A 25,515-nucleotide genomic window follows, 5' to 3' on the forward strand; every position below is an offset into this window, starting at 1 on the left:
AGAGCATTTTTTACCACTTCTATTCCTTTATATTGGCTATTGACATTTACAAAGGCAGTCGTAGAAATTGGATGAAATGTTTAGCACTGGGAAACACTTTTTAAAAGATAAATAGTTAATTTCATATACAACTATATAGAGCAGACCAAAATAAGGGGAAAGTGAGGAGCAAATAGGGACAGAGGGACTGTGTCCTAAATCGGGGACAGTCCCTTGAAATCAGGGACAGTTGGGAGCTATGTATGCATATGATACTAAGGACAGCAGGCAGTACTGTTTTCATTATCAAAACATGAAGTATTAGCATCGCATCGCCCCAAAATTAAAGCTTTTCAACTCGTCCCATTCAAGTCTATGGTAACGCCCCACAAATGCACTGGCAGGAGTTTGCAGTGTGGTTGCGGTTCATTAAAATTAGTTTAAAAAAAAATTATCACGTAGGAAGAATATGTCCCACAATGCCCTGTAAAGATAGAGGAAAGTATAGAGTGTCCTGCAGTCACTCCTTCTGTGCACTTCCTGTTTGTGCCATGACAAACCACACCTCAAATTGTTTATTTCCTGTAATGTCACATCCCTTTAAAAAAATAGGTGTTTATGGAGCAGTTTTAACATGCTTTAACACTCATCAAACACATCAAAACCGCACATAGGGCATTTGGGGAGCATTTTTAAAACGTCATTAATTCTTGTAAAAGGCCAGTCTAACGCCCACACTAAGACCCCTTTCACACTGGGGTGCTTTGCAGGCGCTACAGCGCTAAAAATAGCACCTGCAAAGCGCCCTGAAAGAGCCACTGCTGTGTCTCCAATGTGAAAGCTTCAAGGACTTTCACGGTTCGCTGGCAGAACGCTAAATAAAAGTCCTGCTAGCAGCATCTTTGGAGTGGTGTATACACTGTTACTGCCCATTGAAATCAATGGGGCAGCGCGGCTATACCACTGGCATAGCGCTGCTCTGGCAGTGGTGGTTTTAACCCTTTTGCGGCTGCTAGCGGGGGGGGGGGGGGTAAAAGTGCCCCACTTGTGACCCAAATAGGCCAGCGAAATTGACGGTAAATCGCCGCTAAAAATATCGGTGTTTTTCTGCTGGCTCACCCACTGCCCCAGTGTAAAAGGGGCCTAAAGTGAATTAACACAGTCTAACACTAAAGCACATTAGCATGAGTCCATACTAAAGTGCATTAACGCTATAGGAACGTTTGTTAAAAGTTAGAAATTTAGTCAACTGGGATCAAGCCCTAAGGGTTCACACCACTTGCAGTGGGACCACATTGGTGAGTTATTCCCATGTATTTCCCCCGAATCCTACGTGCCTGGTTCACACCACTGCATTGTGGGGGTGTGCAGGCATGGTGGGCTGAGAAAAAGTACTGCATTATTATTATTATACAGGATTTATATAGTGCCAACAGTTTACGCAGCGCTTTACAATATAAAAGCGAGATAATACAGTTATAATACCATAAAATACAAGAGGATTAAGAGGGCCCTGGTCAGAAGAGCTTACAATTTAATAGATAAAGTACTTTTTTCAGTGCAGTGCGCTGCAAATCCACTGCCTCGTGTGTGCTCTACATATATACCTGGGAAAGCGTGTTAATATACCCACAAGAAGTAGGTGCGTTTTTAATGTACATGTATTTTCTTCTACAGGAATGGCTGCGGTGGTTCGGATTAATAATGCCATCAGAAATGGGGTTGCTGAAGAGACCGTGCAAGAGCTGATGAACCCAGATGCCCAGCTGCCAGAAGTCTTCCCATTTGCAGAAGATCTTTATCAAAGAGAACTGGCCACACTGCAGCAGCAGAGCCCAGAGGTGAGTTTTTACAGCATGGGCCGCACTTCCCTGATTTGTAGGTGCAACATAGGAGGAAGAGTAATGAGCCCCAAGATCCCCTACACCTGGAGATACCAGTTATTTTTTCTGTGTGGCGGAGGAGTGAACTGAAGTTAAATGCACTACATTGGCAAAAGTATTAGGACGCCTGCCTTTACATGCACATGAACTTTAATGGCATCCCAGTCTTTGTCCTTAGGGTTCAATATTGAGTTGGCCCACCCTTTGCAGCTATAACAGCTTCAACTCTTGTGGGAAGGCTGTCCACAAGGTTTAGGAGTGTGTCTATGGGAATGTTTGACCATTCTTCCAGAAGCTCATTTGTGTGGTCAGGTACTGATGTGGACAAGAAGGCCTGACTTGCAGTCACCGCTCTAATTCATCCCAAAGATATTCTATCGGGTTGAGGTCAGGACTCTGTGCAGGCCAATCCAGTTCCACCACCCCAAACTCACTCATCGATGGCTTTATGGACTTTGCTTTGTGCACTGGTCCAAATAATCTGGTGGGGGGGGGGGGGGGGGAATTATGGTGTGGGGGTTAGAAAAAGTCCTGCAAGCAGCATCTTTGGGGCAGTGGAGGAGCGATGTATACACCGCTCCTCCACTGCCGCTGCCCATTGGAATCAATGGGTACCGCTGCTGAAGTGCCTGCAAAGCGCCCTTTATTTGGCTGCTAGCGGGGGGTTAAATACGCCTGGCTAGCGACTGAACAGCGCCGATATTACAGCAGTAAAGTGCCGCTAATTTTATCAGCGATTTATCGCTAACGCATCCCCATCCCAGTGTGAAAGAAGCTTAAAAGTGCAGACTTCAGGGCTTTCTTACTACATAGATGTTGGTGCATTCTATTGATCCTAACAGATCAGTCTGTGTATGTGGCATCTGTCTTATGTTCTAGACATTTCCACTCTCTCTGTCGCATTAAGCCCACATTGATAATTGCTGCTTTGCATCTGTTTTCCTCTTTCAGGGTAACCTCACCCACCCAGAGCTCTCGGTTGCTGTGGAAATGTTGTCCTCTGTGGCTCTAATTAACCGAGCGCTGGATGCTGGGGATGTAAACACTGTTGGCAAGCAGCTGACCAATCCTGTGACTGGTCTGATGGATGTGGAAGATGAGAACCTTCAGAGGTTTGTATGAAGCAACAAAGACTTTGTATAATTTTTGCAAAGTTGCAAAGCATTGATGGTTCAATTCCTATGCAGAAAGATTGCTAGCATTGGAAGCGTGCTTCTTAACAAGACATTCAAAAAAAGTGTACTGATCACAGTTTTAGAAGTGTAGGAAGACTTTTTTTGAGCTAGTTCTGAATTCAGCTTAAGCTTACATACACTAATCAGTTTTTGCTGGCGGTGCAACAGATTTAAAGCTTGCTTGTAATTGTCAGGAAATGTAGCAGCACCCTTGTGAGCAATGACAAGCGCATGCAAAAGATGAAAGTCATTCATTGTGCCTTTTAAAGAGATTTGTATCATAGCGCATGAACTCTACATTTGATGAGCAGTCATTAAATCTTGCCCCAAGGAAAGGCAACAATCACATCCAAAATCTGCTCTGGTTCAACTTTGTAATACGGTAATTTCAGCAACGACTACCAGAGCAAGTAATATTATGAAGCGTGCTTTGGGCGCATCAAAACTAGCTACTTTATAATACATTTTCACAAAGTAACAAGGTAAGGAAGGCTACATGTCCACTATTAAAATCAGTTAGTGTTACTAAACCCAGGACCCTCCATTCACTATATTTGGTCTCCCACAGTACACAGAACATGGAAATGCAATTATTTTAGTAAATATAAACTGCTAAATGATATCTTTTCACATCAGCAGTATATAGCAGTCTTGTGACTTCTATCAGTGTCTGGCTGAGCACTGTTTAAAGCTTGGAGGAGTTTTCATTCAACTCTGACTGTCCTATGAGGCTGCATGACCCTTGACCCACTGTCTGGAAGTGCTGATTGGCCCAACACATGTACTTTCCCAAAAAAAAACAAAAAACTCTTTAGCGATACACATCAAACTGAGCATGTGCAGACTGCCTCCAAGGCTCTGTCCTATCAGGAGATGGCTTGGGGACAGTGGAAGCCTTTTTACATAATGCTCAGGTTTAGCCCCTTAGGTCCAACAATGAGTATAACATGTTTTACTGCATATACAGACTGATTTTACTATTGTGGGTTTAGTAACACTTTAAAGAGGAGCTGCACCTTAAAAAAAAAAATATTAAAAGTCAGCAGCTACAAATACTGCAGCTGCTGACTTTTAATAAATGGACACTTACCTGTTCCAGGGTCCAGCGATGTCAGCAGTAGATGACGAGCAACCGCTCGTCTCTCAGCTGCCCCGGCCGCCATCCTCTGTCAGGAAATCGGGAAGTGAAGCGTTGTGGCTTCACTGCCCGGTTCTCTACTGCGCATGCGCAAGTCGCGTTGTGTGTCTCCACTGGTCCCCGCTGTGTCCTGGGAACTGTGTGTTTCCCAGAACATAACTTGGGGGGGGGGGGGGGGGGGGGTTGGTAGCATCTGCGGCTAGCTTGTCCCACCTGGATTATACCCCCCTGGCAAATTGTGGCACCGGAGGGCGGGAGGGTTTCCGATGAGCGGACCTTCCACTATAGGGTGGAGGTCCGCTTTAGGTTCAGAAACATAATGTCCAAGACTGACTCCAACTATAAAATATAATTACTTGCCACCTTTGTAGGTAATCAGTATATGAACCAGGTCAGCAGCGTTCCCTGTAGCATTGAGGAGCTCAGGCATGTTTGGACTCCGAACCATCCTGAGCTATCCCGCTAAGAAGCACATATACACACCCTGACATATGTGCGTATGCAAGGTGCAGAATGCCTCTGTTACCTATGATTGGCTGTTGGCTTTGACAGCTACATGGCAGGATACCTCGGGCAGGTTCGGATTCATGTCCGAATCTGCCTCAGCTCATCCCTACCCTGTAGAAGCAACTCCTAAAATGTGTGACGTGTACCATGCTACTGAGATGTGACCTTAAGGGATCCCTTATGTGTTCTAGCTAGGTGCCACCGAGGATTGATGTACCGGGGGAGCATCTGACTCCTGCCTTCATTCTTGCCTCTGCCTACTGCATCCCAAGGCAGACCAGGGGAGCTCCAGATTCACTTACTAATAAACTGTCTTTTAAAGTATTAAAGTTTTATATTGTAAAGGGGACAGGCTTACCTGGCAGTAGTAAACTATGCACAAGTCATGGACATCCAGGAACAGTCCCATGCAGGTCTGTCCTACACTTTTATTCAGCAAAACCATAAACAAAATTCAGCGAAGGATGACTTTGTACAGCAGGTCCATAGGATAAAACAAACAAAACATTTGCTCATCCAAGCCAACAAATAAACTTATCTCAGTACCTGATTAGCATGATGCCTCCCTAAAGGAGACAAAATATGTACCTTTTTAGTACTCTGACAACAGTCAGCCTTTTCAGCCAGCAGCAGGCTCCCACTGCAGATAGTGTCAGAAACCATGAAATCAGACCGAGACAGAAGTACAGTTAAATCACACGTGTTTAATAATAAAAGTAAAAAGAACAAAAGTAGTCAAAATATAGGGAACCCGGAATGGATAGTCAGACAAGCCAAACGTCAGGGAGCCGTAGATGAGTGTAGTAAAACAGCAAGCAGGATCTGGAGCTAGAAGGAATGTCAGCCAATCAAGTCTTTTAACAGTAATGCAGGAGAGCGTCTCTGTGATGTTGACTAAGGTGAAGGCAGAGATCCACTGGACGGCTTAAGGCCTCTTTCACACAGGATGGATCCATGATGATCTGCCCCGTGAACATCTGCTTGCTCAGCAGGGATCGCTCCGTCAGTCCCCGCTGAGCAGGAAGATGACAGGTCCGTCTCTGCACACTGCAGGGATGGACCTGTCAGAGCGCCACTCTCCCCTATGGGAGATCAGATGATGATGGACCGCAGAGTCCATCGTCGCCCGATCCGCAGACAGATGGAAAAGTAGGTTTTTTCCTCCGTTACACTTTTTCGGATTGAGTCGGATGTCAGCGGACAAGTCACTGCTGACATCAGACGCTCCATAGAGGTCTATGGAGCATCCGTTCAGGTCCGCCTAAAAAACTGACAGGTGGACCTGAACGGATCATTCGTGTGAAAGAGGCCTAAGTAGGCAGGACTGACGAGCTGGATATCATCAACAGCTGAGTAACTGTGGAGAGGTGGGAGCTGGCAATTAGCGGACAGCTGAAGGGCCAGCTCAGAGAAGGAAGAGCTGAGCTCAGCCTCGACAGAGGGAGAAAAAAATCTCTGGGATCAGTCGGCTCCGATATAAAAAGACCTGTGGACAGCTGACTAAGTAGTAAGATATGGCTAACAGGTGCAATGTAGAAATGGAGGATTTATATCACCCAAAGCTCTACAAAGTCTCTGCTCTACAGGAGCCAGCCCAGAACTTAAGATCTCAAAAAACAACACATTTGTTTCCTGTATAGCAAGAACAAAAACGTGGAGCCTCTTACTACATGTAGGTGAGAGTCCTAGGTAAGATATATAAACTATCCAATATCCTGCCAGCCATTGCCTAACAATATACTGTGTAGTTGGGTGATGTTCCAGTTTTGTCCTTCTCCCATAGATGGGAGGATATCAGTGTATATAAACAGTATAGTTATTGTAAAGCCTATCTAGTATAGTTCTGCAGAGTACATAGTGGGTTCCTGAAGCAGAAGGTGTCATTAGAAATTCATAAAGCAAGGGGCCAATTCCTTGTTTAGTATGTAGTAGGCAGAATCGTATAGATGATCTAGTGATGCCTCAGTGACTAATCTGAAACGGTCGTTTTATGTTTCTGTGGCAATTATATAAGCAATTTGCCACTAGGATAAAGAGGAATAATTCGCAAGCCTCTGCCCACCATCATCTCAACAAAATTACTTTTGGATTAGTACTAACAGGGATAACATGTAAATACCTTCTGTTTGAAGAAGGAATACTGATCTTATAACAATAGACTAAAAATCTGATTGATTAGGGTTGAAACTTTACTTTGCTTCAGTGATTCATTGATGCAATAAAGATTAGCAAAATGAATATAACCTGACGTAGACTAACTTCACCAAGGGGTGCTTGTCTTCTAATCGCCTTGATTACCAATACAAACATAGATGATTTCATTGTTCATAGAACTCTTCTTCCATCTCTCTTGTTTTACATAATCGGTGTACTGGTCTTCTGTTGACAGGTACGTTGATGATCTGATTAAGCTAAAACAGCAAGCTCGGGAAGAAAGGAATGAGTTTATTACATGGAATGACATCCAAGGCTGTGTTACCCAGGTTAATAATACAGTACACGAAGAACATGCCAGTAAGTATTTATTTCCATTATTCAATTCATTTAAAGGGTATCTTGAAATGTAATTGGGACCTTGTAGGAGTGCCACCGGGAAGCTTTCATACAGATCTATGCTGCAAGTCCCTTGGGAGGTCTGGCGGCATTAGGCCTGTTTCACAGGAGCCTTATCTTGTATAAGAGCCGTGTGAACAGCAAGCTTTGTTGAAGCTTTTAAAGTACCATTCGGCTCCAGTTCGTAAATGTAGAACACAGATCCTAATAGGAGTGTTGATTGCCACTCTCAACAAACTGCTAGCAGGCTTTCAACAAGCTTCAAGAAGTTCTGAAGCCTACTAGCAGCTTGTTTATCCGCTTCAGCCCTGGAAGATTTTACCCCCTTCCTGACCAGACCGCTTTTTGCGATTCGGCACTGCGTCGCTTTAACTGACAATTGCGCGGTCGTGCGACGTCGCACCCAAACAAAATTGACGACCTTTTTTTTCTCCCCCACAAATAGAGCTTTCTTTTGGTGGTATTTGATCACCTCTGCGTTTTTTTGGGGGGTTTTTTTGTTTTTGTTTTTTGTGCTATAAACAAAAAAGAACAACAATTTTGACAAAAAACGCAATAATAAATATCCTCCTAAAATATATAAAAAAAAGTTTTTTTCCTCAGTTTAGGCCAATATGTATTCTACATATTTTGGTAAAACAAAATTCAATAAGTGTATATTGATTGCTTTGCGCAGACGTTATTATAGCATTTTGATTTTTATCGGGACTGCGACATTATGGCGGACACATCGGACACCTTTGTCACTATTTTGGGACCATTGTCATTTATACAGCAATCAGTGCTATAAAAATGCACTGATTACTGACACTGTCATGGAAGGAGTTCAACACTAGGGGGCGATCAAGGGGTTAAGTGTGTCCTAGGGAGTGATTCTAACTGTGGGGGGCTACCACTGACATGACCGTCATCACTGCTCCCGATGACAGGGAGCAGTAGATCCCTGTCATGTCACTAGGCAGAATGAGGAAATGCCTTATTCACATAGGCATCTCCCCAATCTGCGGCTCCATGACACGATCGTGGACATTGAGTATGCGGGGCCCGCAGGCATTAGCACACTGTAAATGGCGCCTGCTACCCTCGCCGATTTAAAGATGACTTGCAGGTACACCCATTTGCCCACCGCTGCCATTGTGCCGATGTATATCGGCATGCAGCGGTTGGCAAGTGGTTAAGGTACCATTCAGCTCCAGTTTGTAAATGTTGAACACAGATCCTAATAAGAGTGCTGATTTCCACTTTCAGCAAGCTGCTAGCAGGCTTTCAACAAGCTTCAAGATGTTTTGAAGCCTGCTAGCAGCTTGTTTAAAGTAGCAGTCAAATCTCCTATTTGGGTCAGTGTTCGACATTTACAAACTGGAACTGAATGGTACTTTAAAAGCCTCAACAAAGCTTGCTGAAAGCTCTGCTAAAGCCTGCTGTTCACACTGCTCTTATACAAGCTGAAGTCTGTGTGAATCAGGCCTTAGTCATGCCTCAAGTGAATGCACTACTGTAGAGCAGTATAGGTAGGGTGCTGCTTTTTGTTTTTGGCTGCCAAAAAACAGATTATAATATCATAAGGTGTACAGTAAGTAATTACCCCTGTAGAGAAGCACTAGGTCTCTCCTATTTTTTGCATAAATGTTTGACCTATTGTGCTAGTAAAATGTCAGATAAGATTTGTTCACTATTGAACCTAAAAATGAAAAACACTTACTAAAGCGTTCACCTTAACCACTACAATACAGGGCACTTTCACCCCCTTCCTTCCCAGCCCAATTTTCAGCTTTCATCGCTCTCGCGCTTTCAGTGACAATTGCGCGGTCATGCTACACTGTACCCAAATGAAATTGTTATCATTTTGTTCGCACAAATAGAGCTTTATTTTGGTGTTATTTATTCACGACTCCGTTTTTTATTTTTTGCGATATAAGCGCAAAAAAAGCGGAAATTTGGAAAAAAAACAATATTTTCTTTTTTCTATTTGAAAAGAAATCCAATAAAATCAAATTTTGTCATAAATTTAAGCCAAAATGTATTCTGCTACATGTTTTTGGTAAAAAAAATTCCGTTAACTGTATAATAATTGGTTTGTGTGATCACGGACATATGTACGCAAATGATCATGTACATATGTGTGCAGGTGATCACGTACATATGTGTGCAGATAATCATTGGTGACATGTGATTTTAGTGGGACATATGTGGGGGACATGTTTTTATTATTAGGGACATGTGTTTTTATTATTTGGGGACATGTATGTTTTGGGGACATGTGTGGTTTGGGGACATATGTGGGGACTGTGTTTGTACTGTGTGGTGTGTTGTGTGTTGACACTAGACTGATGATCAGTGAGTAAAAAGCTGTAAAAAGCAGCCCATACTCACTGATCATCAGCCGGCTGCAGCGTTCTGCTCTCCTCTCCTCAGCGATGACTTCCGTGTGAGGAGAGGAGAGCCGATTTGCCTAGCAACCGGCTGTTTGTTTACATCACATGACAGCCGTGATTGGACACGGCCGTCATGTGATCAGGAGGGCCAATCACAGAGCCCTCCTGCCGATCTCAGATGTGCCGTGTCCGGGTGACACGAGCACATCGGGATCGCGCCGCTGCGCGGGCACGCGCGCGCGCGATCCCGCTACTTCTGAATGACGTTCAGGAACGTCCTATCAGGAGTAGACGGCTCCCACCCGGCCGTATATATGCATTGGCCGGGTGGGAAGTGGTTAAAGAGGAAGTAAACCCTGATGGGTTTACTTCCTCTTTCATTCCCTGTAAAGGCAAAGCGTAATGGACTACTATGCATCGCATAGTAGTCCATTATGTGTCACTTACCTGACACAGGAGCCAGTGAAGTCACCGCTCTCCCCTGTAGTTCCGAGCGTCCATCTTCTTGGTGGGTCTCCGTGGGTCTCGCTGCTCCGGCACTGTGATTCGCCAGAGCAGCGATGACGTCACTCCCGCGCATGCGCACGGGAGCCGAGACTCGCGGCATTGCCGTCATCGACGATGCCCCGCTCAGTGCGCCTGCGCGCCGCTGTCTACGGCGCATGCGCCGTAGATAGCGGTGCCCGTCTTCGGGCAAATATCTCCTAAACCTTATAGGTTGGGAGATATTTCTTGGACCTACAGGTAAGCCTTAATCTAGGCTTACCTGTAGGTCAAAGTGGTTTGTAAGGGTTTACAACCACTTTAATGGGTTGGTAAAACTGTATTGTGGCCCTTTAACCGAATCTCGGTGTGGACATATGGCGTGGTGGCCGTCATTCTGGGAGTGCATGCTGTGTGTGTGGCTGGTGGCTGAGTTCCATGAAAAGGATATTTTATTCACATGGTGCAGGTGATCTAACAACACGAATGGAGCTCTTAATGCATCATTAGGCCGTCTGTCATCAGCCCCAAGTAATGATATTTTTTCTGTTTTATCAGTCAGGCGTTTGTTAACAAAATAATCCTGTTTGTCCAGCTTGGTATATGCTTTGTTTGTCAGGACCTTAGCATTTATGTTGACATGCTTGTTAATTTTGTGATATTTATTGTGGTATGAGAGAGGTCTGTCCACAGAGAATACGCTGTTGTCAAAAGTATTGGGAAGCCCACCTTTACACACGCATAAACTTTAATGACATCCCAGTCTTATGCCCTGTACACACGATCAGACATTCCGACAACAAAATCCTTGTTTCCCCCCGACGGATGTTGGCTCAAACCTGTCTTGCATACTCACGGTCACACAAAGTTGGGCGCAAATTCCAAACGTCAAGAACGCGGTGATGTACAACACGTACGACGACCCGAGGAAAATGAAGTTCAATAGCCAGTGCAGCTCTTCTGCTTGATTCTGGGCATGCGTGGCACTTTGTGCATCAGAATTGTGTACACACCATCGGAATTTGCGCGAACAGATTTTGTTGTCGGAAAATTTGAGAACCAGATCTAAAATTGTGTGTGACGGAAATTTCGATGGAAACTGTCCGATGGAGTCTACACATGGTTGGAATTTCCGACAACAAGCCCCGATCGCACATTTCCGTTGGAAAGTCCGACCGTGTGTACGGGGCATAAGTTTTAGGGATCAGTATTGAGTTGGCCACCCTTTGCAGCTATAATAGATTCAACTCTTCTGGGAAGGCTGTCCACAAGGTTTAGGAGTGTGTCTATGTGAATGTTTGACCATTCTTCCAGAAACGCATTTGTGAGGTCAGGCACTGATGTTGGAGGAGAAGGCCTGGCTCGCAGTCTCCGCTCTAATTCATCCCAAAGGTGTTCTACTGGGTTGAGGTCAGTTGCAGGCCAGTCAAGTTCCTTCGCCCCAAACTCGCTCATCCATGGCTTTATGGACCTGGCTTTGTGCACTAGTCCAAATCATTTGGTGGAGGGGGGATTATGGTGTGGGGTTGCATAGTTCCAGTGAAAGACACTCTTAAGGCGTCAGCATACCAAGACATTTTGGACAATTTCATGTTCCCAACTTTGTGGGAACAGTTTGGGGATGGCCCCTTCCTGTTCCAACATGACTGTGCACCAGTGCACAAAGCAAGGTCCATAAAGACATGGATGAGAGAGTTTGGGGCGAATGAACTTGACTGTCCTGCACAAAGTCCTGACCTCAACCCGATAGAACACTTTTGGGGGTGAATTAGAGGGGAGACTGAGCCAGATCTTCTCGTCCACATCAGTGCCTGACCTCACAAATGTGCTTCTGGAGGAATGGTCAAACATTCCCATAGACACACTCCTAAACCTTGTGGACAGCCTTCCCACAAGAGTTGAATCTATTATAGCTGCAAAGGGTGGGCCAACTCAATATTGATCCCTAAGACTTATGCCTTGTACACAGGGTCATATTTTCTGATGAAAATGTGCGATCGGGGCTTGTTGGAATTTCCAACTGTGTGTAGGCTCCATCGGATAGTTTCCATCGAAATTTCCGTCGCACACAATTTTAGATTTATAAGCTGCAAAGGGTGGGCCAACGCAATATTGAACCCTACAGACTAGGGATGCCATTAAAGTTCGTGTGGGTGTAAAGGCGGGCACCCAATACTTTTGACAATGTGTATATTCACTAAAAAAAGATACAGTATATCCGTGTTGTATGTGCATCACTTTTCTGCTCTGTTCTCTGTAATTGAATGGAAAATCCAAAATTTGAAAACATCCCCTGCCAGCATCAAGCTAAAAATTTAATTTTGAGTTTGGATAATATTATAATACGAAACGGGTTGGCTACCAGGCTGTTGATACATGTGTATCAGTGACCGGCGGTATCATCGATGTCTAGTCTAGTGTGGCACACAGTTGCTTCAGTTGGGTTGGCATTACACTTTAGTGATGATGATGGCCAACGCTGTGGCTTCTCCTAAATTCTTGTCTATGCTCTTCGTGCTTTAAAAGAAAATATTGCGGCCAGTAAATTACTGATCATTTAATGAGGATGATGATGGTGGGGATTAGCTCACAATTGGTAATGCACTTTTTATTTATCATTGCTTCCTCTTGCTTGTTTAGGGATATTGGCTATTGGGCTCATCAATGAAGCTTTGGATGAAGGGGATGCTAAGAAGACTCTACAAGCTCTACAACTGCCAGCAGCAAAACTGGAAGGAGTAGAACCGAATGTAGCTCAGCATTACCAAGACACTCTGGTCCGAGCGAAAAGAGAGAAGGCTCAGGTGGGCATAAACTAAAGTCTTCTTGTGGAAGAATTGGGGAAATATATATAAGTTTTCCATTTGCTATTCAATGCATCTAATTAAAGCTGAACTCCAGACAAATGGCCTAATACATAATGAAATACACATATGGAAACTGGTTAGCCAGCCACATGATTTGTATTCCTGTCTATCTATTACCCAAACCTGCACAGGCATAGCAGACGGCACATCCAAGAGGGTGACCTCACTTTAACTGTTACAGTAAGGGAATTCAATGATGTTCTCCATCCCCAGCCTACTGATTATACAGTAAACTAGCTGAACCAATTTAAAGCCAAACTTTAGTTATGATCCTAATTGCAGAGTGACAGGGAATCTGGAAATCACTGTAGTAGTCAGCACTACTACAGCGATCACCGTGGTGGCACAGTCTGCACATTCACCAAGGGGGTCATGCGCTCAAGGCTACCACCATATATAGACTGCCTTGTATTTTTTTTTTCATTGAATATAAGGCATTTTATAATTGGCCGAGGTGGAAATTGTAACGTCACTGCACCTTTTCTCCACCTCATTCAATCCGAGAATGGCAAAAAAATGACAAGGTGTTCTGTGAATGGAGGGGGTGCTGAAAGAGTGAGCCCCTGTGGTTAATATGCAGTAGGGCAGCCTGAAGGACCCAGCATTCGCACCCAGAAGATACTGGCAATCGCTGCAGTAGTGTGTGGAAGCAGAGAGTCGCTGTATAGGCCACAGCAACTACAGCAATCCTTTGCTGTCTTCCAGGCCCATGCCAAGAGTCTTCCTTCTGCATAGTAACCACAGGGGGTTGTCTGCTTGGCATGGTCATCATTCAAAGAATGCCTTACAGTTTTAACAATTAATACAAGATGTTCTCTGTCTGGACGTCCAATCAGAGAATGCATTGCATCCATTGGGAAAATGCAAAGCTTTCTCTGAATGTTGTCCGTGCCAAATAAGTGACTCCCTGTGGTTAGGGTTGCACCGATAATGGTATCGGTATCGGCGCAGATGCCGAGTATTTGCACAAGTATTGTTACTCCTGCAACTCGGTTCTTTGAGCTGTCAGTGGGTCTCCCCTGTTGACAGCTGAAGTGTTTAAGAAGTTGGAGCTGTCAAAACAAATGTTTATTAATAACATTGCTCAGCCTGAAACACAAAAATAAAAAGAAACATTTTCTTTTTGTATCTTTCTGTTTGCTCATCTGAAGATCAAAAGGACCCCTTATTAACCCTTAATTTACTCTAATCAGCCTTCATTAACCCCCTAATCTCCTCCATTTAATTATTATTTTCCTGCTTCTTTTTATTTATTTTTTTTTACGTCTATTTTATAAATGATAAACAATTAAAACTAGAGGTCGACCGATATGGGTTTTTCTCTGGCCGATGCCGATATTTAGAAATCATGGCGGCCGATAGCCGATATATGATGCCGATTTTTTTGGGCCGATATGTTAGGCCGATTTTTATTTTATTTATTTTTTTCCTTTTTTATTTATTATTATTTTTTTTGAATCCCCCTTGATCTAACACACCTTTCCCATTGGGGTGTTTTTCAGGCGCTTTTGGGCTAAAAATAGTGCCTGTAAAGTGCCTGCAAAATGGCTCCCCTGCAGTCTGTGTGAAAGACCGAGTGCTTTCACACTGAGGCGATGCGCTGGCAGGATCTTAAAAAAAATTCCTGCAAGCAGCACGTTTGGAGTGGTGTATACCGCTCCTCCACCACTCCTGCCCATTGATATGAATGGGCACCACTGCCGAAGCGCATGCAATGCGATTTGGCAGCAGTGCTTCATGGGCGCATTTAACCTCTTCCTTGGCCGCTAGCTGGGTTATATGTGCCCCACTAGCAGTCAAATAGCACCGCTAAAATGATGGTAAAGAGCCGCTAAAACTTGCGTTTTACCATCAACGCCTGCCCGCTCCAGTGTGAAAGCAGCCTTCATAAGTGATACAGAAAATTTCTTACATTTAAACATTTATTAAACAAAACAAACCTCCAATCAGTTTACTTGTATGTATGATTTAGATTTAAAAAAAAAAAAAAACCCTATGTATTAAATAAAAACAGGTAGTCAAAACTTTTGGACGAAAAAAAAAAAATATGGGCTAACTTTACTGTTTTTATTTTATTTTTAAATAGTGTATTTTTTTCCCAAAAAAATGCATTTGAAAGACCTCTGTGCAAATGCCGTGTGACATAAAATATTGCAACAACCGCTATTTTATTCCCTAGGATCTCTGCTAAAAAAATATATATAATTTTTGGGGGGTCTAAGTGATTTTCTGGCAGAAAATACAGGATTTTTACTTGTAAGCAACAAGTGTCAGAAAAGATTTAGTCTTTAAATGGTTAAACTGAGAACTTCTACACACAGAGATGACTTCATTCATTCAGAAGTGTAAACATTGTATCATTTAGTTCTTTTCTTGGCAGTCTGCCCAGAGAGGAGGAAAGTGTTGCTATGACGACTCAGGCAACTCACACTGACTTCTTACAGAAGTCATTTCAAAGTCCCGCTGTAGTTCTAAATCGGCTTTTTATCAGCACAATCGGCCGATGCCGATTATTTAAAAAACGGCAAATATCGGCTGGCCGATATATCGGTCGACCTCTAATTAAAACTTTTTTTTGTTTGCTTTGTTAGTGAATATTTTTACACATATATTAACCACTTAAGGACCAGGCCTCTTTTTCAGATTCTGTGTTTACATGTTTAAAACATTTTTTTTTTTTGCTAGAAAATTAGTTAGAAAAAAACAATATATATTGTTTGGGGATTCTAACACCCTAGAGAATAAAATGGCGGTCATTGCAATACTTTTTTTTCACACCATATTTGCGCAGCGGTCTTACAAGCACACTTTTTTTGGAAAAAAATTCAGTTTTTTGAATAAAAAAATAAGACAGCAGTAAAATTTGCCCAATTTTTTTTATATTGTGAAAGAGATAATGTTACGCCGAGTAAAATTGATACCCAACATGTCACGCTTCAAAATTGCGCCCGCTCGTGGAATGGCGTCAAACTTTTACCCTCAAAAATCTCCATAAGCGACATTTAAAAAATTCTACAGGTTGCATGTTTTGCGTTACAGAGGAGGTGTAGGGCTAGAATTATTGTTCTCGCTCTACCAATTGTGGCGATACCTCACGTGTGGTTTGATTACAGTTTTCATATGCGGGCGCTACTCACGTATGCATTCACTTCAGTACGCAAGCTCGACAGGAGGGGGTGTTTATTTATTTTACTTGATTTTATTTATTTTTAAACTTAGGAATAAAAATGATCCATTTTTTTTTTTTTTTTTATTACAAGGAATGTAAACATCCCTTATAATAGGAAAAAGCATGATCGGTCCTCTTAAATATGAGATCTGGGGTCAAAAAGTCCTCAGATCTCATATTTGGACTTAAATGCAATTAAAAAAAAAAAATTTAATTTGAAAATTTTTTACCTTTTTAAGAGGTATGGGCGGAAGTGACATTTTGACGTCGCTTCCGCCCTCCTATGGTATAGAGACGAGTGGGGACCATCTTAGCCTCACTCGTCTCCATACCCAGCAGTGGAAAGGACGCTACCGATGGCTCCGGTAAGCGGCGGGGGGGTGTGACACCTCTCCCGATGCTGATAACGGTGATCTTGCGGCGAATCCGCCGTGGAGACCACCGTTATCGCACACAGGACCACCTCCTGTAAAGAGGGATATCTCGGTTGTGGCAGCAGCTGCTGCCGTTACCGAGATATCCCTCTTCAAAGTACTGACGTATATCTACATGAGGCGGTCCTTAAGTGGTTAATATATATTTACACATTTCACATTGAAACAGCGCAAAATTTAATAAAAATCGAATTCATTTGTAAATAACTTTTCAATGCTTTGTACCATTGCTGGCAGCTGCAGTGAAAACAAAACATTTGCGGTAGGTATCGGTAATTGGTATCGGCGAGTACTAAAAAAAGTATTGGTACTTGTAAAATAAAATCCCTAGTTACTATGCAGCAGTGCAGCCACTCGGCATGGGAGCCAAGAGGCAGCGAGGATCACTGTAGTAGCAGCAGCGGCTACTACAATGATTCTCAGCTTCCACAGAGATGGACCAGGTATGGAATATTCATACTTGCATTGGACCAAAAATGTATGTCTCCCTGGAGTTCAGCTTTAAAGTGATTATAAACTACAAGGCACATAGTTGCTGAGCTCTGTATATAACAGGCATAAAATGTGACAAGGTCCTGACACCCGAGACTGATAAACTGCATGAACACTGCAGGCCATTGTCCCTTCATAACTCCTTTCATGTTTCCATATATATCCCAAGCAATGACAAGCCCCTTATAATATGAGACTCTTTTGATGAATTAGTCGCAGTCGTAGACGTAGTCTGCGATGATTCCCATTACTGTTTGCATAATCATTCTTGCATTGCGCTCAGAGTACCAGCACCCAGACATCTTGGATTCATATCTTTTGTGCTGTAAACGGTTTCTCACTTTTGGGCTTTGTGTATAATAGACGGGGTCATCTTCCGTTCAATTTGTACAATCAGGTGTATACTTTGCCCTCAAAGTGGTTGAATTTACAGCACAAGGATGAACCCCTATAATTGTTTTTTATCTCCTACTGATATATTGCAGCTCTTTTTTTAAACACATTTTGCTATATTAATTGTTAAAACTAAGCTGTGGGGTTAACAACAACAAAAAAATTGTTAGAGTTCTACAGTAAGCTTTATGTACTGCTCAAGCAGAGAAACGTATCTCGTCATATGGAATTGATTACAATTGGTAATTGGGGGAGATATGTGAACGGGAGTTATAACGGATGTGAGTTGGAGATGGCAGTTCCTGTTTTTTCCCTTATTGTGTGCAGTAAGCAAGACTTGGCTGTAAGGTGCAGGATTTGCTGCATTGCCCTTTGGCAGATTTATAAAACGTAACTCAGAATGTCTAAGAAACTGAGGAACATTCAGACTAGGTTTTCACTTATGCGCCTGCGTTTTCATGTGTTTTTCATGCACTCCTATTGGAGTCTGTGGGGCCAAAAATGCACGAAAAGGAGTGCTTGCACCTTTTTTCAAAATGGGGAGAAAATATGTTGCCAGCACACCTAATCTGCAATAGAATCGCCTTGATTGACGTTAGTTCAGTATGTCATGCTACACTGCCCCATTGAAAATGTCTGCGTATGACGAAACGCGCATGTGAGGGCGTGCAGTGAAGTCACCGCATCGATTTAGAGGAGGAAGGGCTCCTATAGTGCTGGCCGGCATTTTATTATATGATTTTTAATCTACTATGTTTGCAAGGAAAATATTTTTTTAATAAATACTCCTATGTTACGGAATTATGCTATGGTCCCCTTTCTTCTCATATGGTTTACGATTCCACGGACTGCATGATTTGTGAAAGGAGCCTAGCACCCCAGAATACCTTTGAGAGACATCCTCTGAGTCTTGCACTCCTGATGTTAAAGGCCGCAGCTGGGTTATAGCCGAATGCTGATTTGTGCTTGCCCTCTGGTAAGCGGCTTTCCATACGGTGGTGGGTTTTCACTCATTTATGGATCACATCAGTGTTTACCCAATCATATATATGGACATATGGTTCACCAAGATACTGTACGGAGCAGATTTATTGTGTTTGGTACCTATCCTGGATGACAATCCTTTGGTCTATTGTGGACTTTGGTGGACATATTGCTGACGCAGTTTTTCTTTTCTTCTAATGCTACATGGCATGCTGAATGAATGTCAATAAAGAATATTCTATTGCAGAAGATTAAAGTGATATTAAAGCCTTGCTTTTTTATTATTCTAAAAATAACAAACATGTTGTACTTACCTCCTGTGTGCAGTGAATTTGCACAGAGAAGCCCAGATCCTCCTCTTCTAGGGTCCCACACTGACACTCCTGGTCCCTCCCTACTGTCGGGTGCCCCCACAGCAAACAGCCGCGGCTCAGTCCTGCCCCCTCTGTCTCCTGATTGGCTCACTGGCTGTGATTGACAGCAGCAAGAGCTAATAACTCCCGCTGCTGAAAAAGCCAATCAGGAGTACAAGTCCCCAGACAGCCAAGGCTCTCGTGGACATCGCTGGATTGAGAGGGGGCTCGGGTATTACGGGGGTCTGGGGGAGCTGCTGCATAAAATGCATGAAGATTAAAAAAAGTGTGCCTTTACATCCACTGCAAAACGTTCTCTGATTGGATGAGGTGGAGAGGCGGAGCAGTGATGTCATTCTTGCCACATCATTCAGAAAATGAAAAGCATTCTCTGAATGACACTTGTGCCAAGAGGCTGACCTCCTGTTTTGACAGTGAGGCAGGGCAACACGGGATCCAGAAGCAAGTGGTAGAGGATATGCCCTTGAAACGCGTTATCTGTTTGTGATGCCATCTGACTCCTCCAGTATCCGGTCCGGGTTGCAGGCGTTCAGAGACGTAGTCTCATCTACTGATAAGCCTCTTTTATACACTTGTCTGAGTATGATTATTGCTGTTATGGTTCTTAGTAAAATTTTACATTGGTAATTGGTAACAAGGTCAGTGCGCCCTCATTTCCTCTTTTTTATGTTTCAGTTCTAAGAATACCCATTGCTCTGAGGAGAGCAGCAAGACTGCAGAGGATTGGCCACTTACCCATAGACTAAGCCCCCAAGCGCAGGAGATTGTTGTTTTTGTCCTGCTCTCTCAGTGCTGCTTTCCTAAACTTCTATTCTAATCTTCACAGTAAAGAGTTGGTGTTACTAAACCCACAACAGTAAAATCAGTCTGTATATACAGTAAAGCATGCTTGTTATACTTACTGTGGGGTTAATACTCCACATTTTGTAAAAAGGCTGTTTGATCCTTTCTTCTCTGATCCTCCCCTTCTTCCAAAGTTCCCAATCCATCGCCTGACAGAACAGCCTCGGTTTGGTGTGTATTGCTAGAGTTTTTTTTGTTGTTTTTTTGGAGCGTATGTGATCAGTTCAGGGCGCATCAACACTGTCCAGACAGAGGGTCAGGGTTCCTGCAGCCTTGTAGGACAGTCAGAGGAGAATGAAAACTCCTCCTACAAGCTTTAAGCAGATGCTGATAAAAATCACAAGACTGCTGATGAGAAAGGGTATTTAGCAGTTTATATTTACTAAAATAATTGCATTTCTGTGTAGTGTGGGAAACCAGATATAGACTTGATTGAGTCTGTTAGCTTGGAGGAGAAGCAGGGGAGGCTACAGGGCGACTAGTGTAGTACAGAGAGCAAAGTTAAAATTCAAGTGCAAGGGCGGACTGACCATTCAGCCACTCGGGCACTGCCCAAGGGCCACGGGCCACTAGGGGGCCCCATCAGGGTTGCCAGCCTCAGTAAAACCAGGGACAGTATGTAAAAATTTGTGTTTTATTTTTTTTAAATCTGTCTCTGAAATGTCCCTTATCGACATCCTTTTGGTCTAAAAATCCTGAGACTATAGCTGCCCCACCTCTCCAGTACCTTCTCAGCCAATAGAAACATGTCCGTGTATACTGTGTGATTGTATACTGTGTGTGTGTGTTTGGGTATAATGTGTGGTCCCATAATCTCCTATTGCCCGGGGGCCCCATGAGTTGTCAGTCCGCCCCTGACAGTAACCCATTGTAGCAAACCAGGTTTCAGGATGAATTTCCTCTAATAGCCATGTATTTATTCATTCCATACACGATACTAATTGCAGTTGCTTAGAACCTAAGCACAGTTAGGCCTCATGCATACTGGACGTTTATCCATCTCCCCTAGACACCTTTGCTCCTGGCAGCAAAACGCTTCTTTGGTAGAAAAAAACGCTTGGCACTTGTAAAAGCGTTTAGGTGCTCCAAGTGTTTGGGTGTTCATTTTATTGGTGTGAATAACAATTTATTCTGGCCATTGAAATGAATTAACACTCGAGTGCTAAACGTGGCTAGTGTTAAAGTAGTTGTAAACCCTTACAGACCACGTTTTGCTACAGGCAACGTCATCGGCACATGCGCACTGACACAAACTGAAGCACTGGCACGTATGTGCTGTTTCTTCAATGAGTGTGCTGTTACCGTGCGCATGCACGTGAGTGAGGTCGGAAACTGCGATACCCAGAAGTAACCCCTGGGAGTGATGTTGCCGGCCGGTGCTGTGTACGGGCACCGCAGCGAGGTACTACAGTATTATATAGTATTACATAATGAGCTAGTATGCTATGCATAGTATGCTATGCATGCTAGCTCATTATACCTTTGTCTTGCAGGTTTTAGTTTTTTTTTTTTTTTTAAAGTGGGTTTACACCCACTTTAACGTGTGTTTAGCCATGTTTACATGCGTTTTTTTTCTTCCAAAACCATGCTGCTCCTTGACGCGCTTGCATTGAGATTTTTTTTTCTGCCTCCTAAACACCTATGTGTGCATGGGCACATAGACTAACCTGTAGGGGAGTTTAGATGCAGAAAAAAAAAACGGCTTATGCGCCTAACAGCAGCGTTAAAAACACCCAGTGTCCATGAGGCTTTATTTTTCAGAAATAATGACATGCTGTATAGGGCAGCTAGAGCAAAAAGAGCTCCGGCCATGAGAGTGTAACCAAGAGTTAAATCTTCCAGCCAGATCATGCATTGGCTCCGGTGCTGGGTGTATGAGAATTTGTACAGGAACTGATTTCCAGTCCAAGCATTTCCTCCCGCTGCTGAGCTGGGCTGAAATAACCATTTCTGTTCGGTGAGCTCAGGGGCTGCCAGACTGGGCTGCACAACACGCCTGGGCAAAATTGCCTTATTTAGTCATGAGCTCTGAAATGTACCCAACACACAGCGACTTCACATGTTGTGGGACAACAACCAAATTTAGCAAATTATTAGAAAAACAGAGATGATTATGTGAAACTTGAATGCTTGTCGTCTCTGGTTGGTTGGGCACAGCAGACTCATATGTCATCTAACTTAAAGCAAGATTTTACTCTTTATTCCTCTATCTTTTTATATGTGATGGTTGAACGGGGAAAAAAAGAAAACGAATCGTCTAATATGCAGCTTGGGCTCCCCATAACTACCATATCATGGCTGGTGACACAACTGATTACATAATGCTAAAGGCAAAGTTCTTAATGGATCTAGGTTCTAAGTGGCCTACAGTTTAGAAGTGACGTCTCTAGGTCAATTCTACATGCCTTAAAGCAGCCTTTTTCAACCAGGGTGCCTTGAGGTTTCTTCAGGGTTTGAAGATGCCTAAAAATTGCCCAAAAATTGTATACAAGCCTACCTTTTTAGTTACACGAAGTCACAGGTTTTCATAGTGCACCATTACAACCTTCTAGTTGCCAGCGACCAATGGCATCATCCATTGATAAGGAGGATGTCAGACGCCTGCATAGCATTTTTGTTTGACCCTCCCCTGCCTCTCTCCATCAGCAATGGTGTCGCATTAGCTGAGTGATGGAGAAACATAGGAATACTAGTCGGTACCCGTTTTCAAAAGTGTATTTGCTTTGGACACCTCTAACGTTGGGTGTCCATATACATGGATGTTGCTGCATTATGTTAAACTATTAGAATAGTTTTTTACATTTTAGAATGGGGTGCCTTGAAATTTACTAGAATTTTTAAAGGGTGCCTTGACTGGAAAAAGGTTAAGAAACACTGCCTAATGCCGCGTACACACGAGCGGACTGTATGGCGTACTTAGTTCGTCATACAATCCGACGGACAGTCCGTCGTACTTTCGACTGAACGGACTTGACCACACACGGATGCACAAACAGTCCGTCGAAAGCTTGCGCGATGACGTGTACAGCACGTACGACGGGACTAGAAATAGGAAGTCCAAGACACAGCAAAGCACCCTTCCGCCGTGTAAATCCTTTCTGGGCATGCGCCATTCTTAGTCCGTCGAACTAGCATACTGACGAGCGGATTGTCCGCTGAAACCAAAGTACGACGGACAGAATTTCGAAAAATCCGAAATTCTTAGTACGCCGGACTGCACGCTGAAAAAGTCAGCTGAAGCCCACACACGAGCGGATTGTCCGCTGAAATGTTTCGACGGACTAAGTACGCCATACAGTCCGCCCGTGTGTACGCGGCATTAGGCTCTTTTCAGATGTACGGATCCCTATTTAGCCATCCGCTTGCTCAGCAGGGATCGCTGCGTTGATCCCCGCTGAGCCGGAGGATGACAAGTCCATCTCTGCACTCTGTGCCTGAACAGACCTGTCAGATCTGCGTGCTCCTCTATGGGGGGATCGGATGATTATGGACCGCCTGTCTGTTTTTCATCTGATCCGATCCACCAGACAAATAGAAAATAGGGTTTCCATCCATCTGGATTTTCCGGAGCGGATAGGATGTCAGCGCACATGTCACCACTGACATCCGTCACTCCATAGAGATGTATGCATTGACCGTTCTGGTCCGCTGAAAGAACTGACAGGCTGATCTGAATGGTCCGCACGTGTAAAAGGGCCCTTAAAGGGTTACTAAAGACACAACAGTAACATTAGTCTGTATATGTAGTAAAGCATGCTTGTCATACTCACTGTGGAACCTAAGGGGTTAATCCTTGTCATTTCTCTTAAAGCGGAAGTTCCATTTTTGGGTGGAACTCCGCTTTAAGTAAAGTGTTCCTTGTTAGACTTAGAAATGTTTAGTGTACTGCACAATACTGGGATAATCAGCCTAGTGAAACAGATACAGTATGTCACCATTTATGCAATGACTACACTTGTGATTAATATCCATATGTTTAAGGCTGCTCTGTATGCTTGCAAAGCTGCTGTCTATTTTTCTGTATTTCCTTCTTTTTACTGTTTTTTTGTTTTTGTTTTTTTGGAGGGAGTTGTATGTAAAGTTTTGTAAAACCTACAAAACTTTCAATAAAAACTATAAAATAAAAATAATGGCCACAGAATTTTCTTTTCCTCGCTGAGATAAAACAACCTGAGCAGGGGGAATAGCAATTCGTAGGTCCTCATTTTTTTTTTCATACGCTCTGAATCAAGAGGCACAAGGGAGTGATTGCTTAGTTGTACTTTTCATGTTCTAGCCTTCTCCTCCTTCCTTAGTACTGACTCATAGCTAGTCGTGTTTTAATATTACTGTATATGTTTCTGCCCATTCATTCTCTCACTTCCTCTATGATGGTAATCTCCAACGCACTCATACGTTCTTCCTCCCCTACAGGCAAAGCCACAGCTTCCCTGCCCACAGATCACTTTTGGCGAATTCCCCGCTCTGCTTCACCCACTGCATGGCAAATAGCACACAAGGGTTTGCTTATGTACTTGTCAATGGGTTTTGTTCATTTTTAGTCATTTACAACAATTTGTCTTAGACCTGGTTCACACCTATGCAGGTTGCAGTTTGAATGTTCCAGGTGCATTTTCCATTTTCAATACATGATTTTGATCCGTTGAAGTCTATGGAACCAAAAACCAGAAAAAAGTCCCTGGCCTGTTCCATAAAATGCACAGATGTGTGTTTCTGCAAAACTGAAAACACACAAAAAAAATGTATAGGTGTGAACCAGGCATTATTGGAAAAATTACTGGAAAAGACTGATATTAGTGGAACCATTTCAGTGCTGAATTTAAAGCAGGCCTGTTTTGAGCAAGAATAGGTAGTGGGCATTCTTTGATCTTTCCAATGCAAGAAAAATAACGATAGTTTAGCTACATTCCAGTGGTTAAATTTGCTGTGCATTTATTTTTGGGAGTAAAGGGATTATTTGTTGAAGAGTTCTTAACACCCTTCAGACTGATGCATCATTGTACCCTTCTGGTCTCCTCTCCAATGTGGCAATGCTCACAGTATAGAGCACTGCGGCTACATGTACAGCCCCCCCTGATTGCAGCCGGGGGAAACTGCAAAACACGTTTTTGCCACGTTTTGAATTTTTCTGCGGCCAGTTGTCAGAATGTTCCTATGCTGAGCGCGATTCTTCCGTGTTAATGAGAGCGAGGTTTAATCTCGCCTAAATGCGGCAGGTCCTAAACTCTGCTAAAAGGCTATGTAGACACATAGGGGTCTATTTACGAAAGGCAAATCCACTTTGCACTGAAAGTGCACTTGGAAGTGCAGTCGCTCTAAATCTAAGGGGTAGATCTGAAATTAGGGGAAGCTCTGCTGATTTTATCATCCAATCATGTGTAAGCTAAAATGCTGTTTTTCATTTTCCTTTCATGTCCCCCTCGAATCTACAGCGAATTCACTTCCAATTACTCTTGCAGTGCAAAGTGTATTTGCCTTTAGTAAATAACCTCCATTGACGTTTAGGAGCTTTGGCGAAAAAAGCCAAAAGCTCCTAAACTCCCCAGTGTACATTCCGAGGACAAAATCCGTCTGATTTTTTTCCAATGGATTTTGGCCCAAACTTGTCTTGCATACACACGGTCGCACAAAGTTGTTGGAAAATCCAATCGTTCAGAACGAGGTAACGTACAACATGTACGTCGGGACTATAAATGGGTCAGTAGCTTTAGTCTCATAATTTACTCTGATCATGCATAGCACTTTGTCCATCGGAATTGTCTACACGCAATCGGAATTTAAACTATCGGATTTTGTTGTTGGAAAATTTTAGCTCTAGCGCTCAAACTTTGTGTGTCGGGAATTCCGATGGAAAATGTACGGTGGA

At 43.3% G+C, this 25,515-nt stretch overlaps 1 protein-coding gene across 1 annotated transcript in view; it reads left to right on the forward strand.

Annotated features, from left to right (window-relative positions):
* IQGAP1 (IQ motif containing GTPase activating protein 1) overlaps window positions 1-25,515 on the forward strand; it is a 275,070-nt gene that overhangs the window by 163,005 nt on the left and 86,550 nt on the right. Inside the window, exons 12-15 of the mRNA XM_077473422.1 lie at window positions 1,657-1,820; window positions 2,814-2,974; window positions 7,072-7,196; window positions 12,734-12,897. Of these exons, the coding sequence (XP_077329548.1) occupies window positions 1,657-1,820; window positions 2,814-2,974; window positions 7,072-7,196; window positions 12,734-12,897 (614 nt within the window). The remainder of the gene's footprint in view (window positions 1-1,656; window positions 1,821-2,813; window positions 2,975-7,071; window positions 7,197-12,733; window positions 12,898-25,515) is intronic.

This window comes from Lithobates pipiens, unplaced genomic scaffold, assembly GCF_037356315.1.
Source record: "Lithobates pipiens isolate NorthernLeopardFrog02 unplaced genomic scaffold, aLitPip1_a1.2 Scaffold_8, whole genome shotgun sequence".
Classification (NCBI taxonomy): domain Eukaryota; kingdom Metazoa; phylum Chordata; class Amphibia; order Anura; family Ranidae; genus Lithobates; species Lithobates pipiens.